This window comes from Penaeus vannamei, chromosome 32, assembly GCF_042767895.1.
Source record: "Penaeus vannamei isolate JL-2024 chromosome 32, ASM4276789v1, whole genome shotgun sequence".
Taxonomy (NCBI): domain Eukaryota; kingdom Metazoa; phylum Arthropoda; class Malacostraca; order Decapoda; family Penaeidae; genus Penaeus; species Penaeus vannamei.
The window spans coordinates 11095336-11097835 of record NC_091580.1 but is presented as its reverse complement, the minus strand read 5'-3'; the positions used below and the strand labels follow the sequence as shown (position 1 = coordinate 11097835).

The 2500-nt window shown below is 41.8% G+C and overlaps 1 protein-coding gene across 1 annotated transcript in view; it reads left to right on the top strand.

Annotated features, from left to right (window-relative positions):
* The window catches only part of LOC113807253 (cytochrome P450 2L1-like), a 10151-nt gene extending 7878 nt beyond the window's left edge, over positions 1–2273 (top strand). The window contains exons 9-11 of the mRNA XM_070144730.1: positions 100–218; positions 887–1027; positions 1524–2273. Of these exons, the coding sequence (XP_070000831.1) occupies positions 100–218; positions 887–1027; positions 1524–1696 (433 nt within the window). The 3' untranslated portion in view covers positions 1697–2273. The remainder of the gene's footprint in view (positions 1–99; positions 219–886; positions 1028–1523) is intronic.
* Positions 2274–2500: the final 227 nt, after the last annotated feature.

The window sequence follows — 2500 nt, the reverse complement described above, 5'->3', positions numbered from 1 at the left end:
GCCTCTATCCTTTTCTGGTTTTCCATGCTATCATATTTTTTTCTTCTTCGTTTCTGTATTACCATGCACTGATTGCCGTTAACTTTTCCTTCCTTACAGGTTACCGTACACGATGGCAACCATACACGAGGTGCAACGGACATTAAAACTTGTACCATTCAGTCTCCCACACGTAACGATGGCAGATGTCACAGTCAATGGATATACGATTCCTGAAGGTACGTTGTCTGCCTCTAACTTCTGTGATGATAACAAACACACATACACACACACAAAAAGAGAGAGAGAGAGAGAGAGAGAGAGAGAGAGAGAGAGAGAGAGAGAGAGAGAGAGAGAGAGAGAGAGAGAGAGAGAGAGAGAGAGAGAGAGAGAGAGAGAGAGAGAGAGAGAGAGAGAGAGAGAGAGAGAGAGAGAGAGAGAGAGAGAGAGAGAGAGAGAGAGAGAGAGAGGGGGGGGGGGAGAAAGAGGGGGAGAGAGAGAGAGGGAGGGAGAGAGAGGGACATAGAGGGACAGAGAGAGAGAGAGAGAGAGAGAGAGAGAGAGAGAGAGAGAGAGAGAGAGAGAGAGAGAGAGAGAGAGAGAGAGAGAGAGAGAGAGAGAGAGGAGGGGGGGGAGGGGGAGAGAGAGAGAGGGAGAGAGAGAGAGAGAGAGAGAGAGAGAGAGAGAGAGAGAGAGAGAGAGAGAGAGAGAGAGAGAGAGAGAGAGAGAGAGAGAGAGAGAGAGAGGAGGGTGGGGAGAGGGGAGAGAGAGAGGAGAGAGGGAGGGAGAGAGAGAGAGAGAGAGAGAGAGAGAGAGAGAGAGAGAGAGAGAGAGAGAGAGAGAGAGAGAGAGAGAGAGAGAGAGAGAGAGAGAGAGATTTTCATGTTAAAAGCACTACATATTACAGGAACAATTCTTATTGGCAACATGGAAGACTGTTTGGTGGACCCCGCCCTGTGGAGAAACCCAAATGAATTCGACCCAAGAAACTTCCTGGACGATGAGGGGAAATACAAAAGAAATGAGGCTTTCATGCCTTTCGGGTCAGGTAAGTCTTATCATACAAATTAGTTAGTGAAAAATTGCTTACCATTCACCATTTTTTAAGAATAAAGTTAGTTGAATATGTTGCCCATTAGGAGTCATCCATAATTTTCCTCATGATCACAAGTCTACAAAGCATAGACTTGGGATCTTATAATCATCAGACTCCGTTTAAGATGTTGTATGGTTCAATTTTGTCATTTATATTCGTTTTATTTATCATCTAATGTTTAGAAAGCGGCAGATATGCTTCTACAGAAACGCGGCCAGCCCTGCTATGAACACCGACGTGGCGCGAAATTTGATTCGCCCGTTGACGGATCATTATATCTCATATTTAAAAGTGTACGCCCGGTCTTACCCCCCCCCCCCCCTACGGTTTGTAAGCTCGCGATAATGATGAAAATTATGGATGACCCATTAATTCACACAAAACTTCTCGAGTCAGTGCAGATGCATTACCCACACTAATACGTGCAATGACTAACTCAATTTCCCAGGCAAGAGGCAGTGCGTGGGAGAGCCCTTGGCCCGCCTGGAGCTCTTCCTCTTCTTCGCCTGCGTCATGCAGCGCTTCCACTTCTACGAGGTGGTCGAGGAACCCGTCACCAATTACAACCCACTCTTCACGCCGCCACCAAAGTATACGGTGAAGGCAAAGGCCAGATTCTGATATATGACGATGCAGACAACGTTCTGCCAATTCAATGGCAATGGAAGTCGGTTCTGCCGTTCTTCATGATAACCTTGAGGAACGCAAGAATGATTACTTTTAGAATATTACAAATGTAGGTCATCGAATAAAGCAGGTTATTGAGTTAGTATTTTACTGCATTTTTATGATTGTTGATTTTAAATAAACCTGTACTAATATCTTAATTGGGCCAGTTTTTTCTTCTTGTTGTTGTTATTATCATTATTATTATTATTATCATTATTATTATTATTATTATTATTATTATTATTATCATTATTATTATGATTATCATTACCATTATAATTAACATTATTAATTCTACCATAAATATCCATTTCTGTATTTTTTAACAACGAGAAAGCATATTGGGCCACTACTGCAATAAGTTATAATGTTATTCTACTGACAGTTTTGAAATGTAATAATTCACATGACATTACATGCCTTCATGTGCTTTTGACGTGTTACTTATATACATGTATACCAATATTTTCATAATACACAAGCCCAGTATACGGCTTCATGCATTAGACTAAAATAAAAATAAGTATAATATTCGCCCTTTATTATCTAGCATAAATTACAGAGTGTGGATTAGCTCAAAGCAAATCACACGATTTATATACTAAAGCTTCCTGACCTCAGAACGGTGACTGCTGCGGCATCTTTCCCAGTCAGACATACAGTTCAATTAATATCATCTCCATTCCAGGTGTTATTAATACGTCCATGCCACGGTGAGCGTGATATCTGTTCTACTCAGAATTTATGGATGCCGAT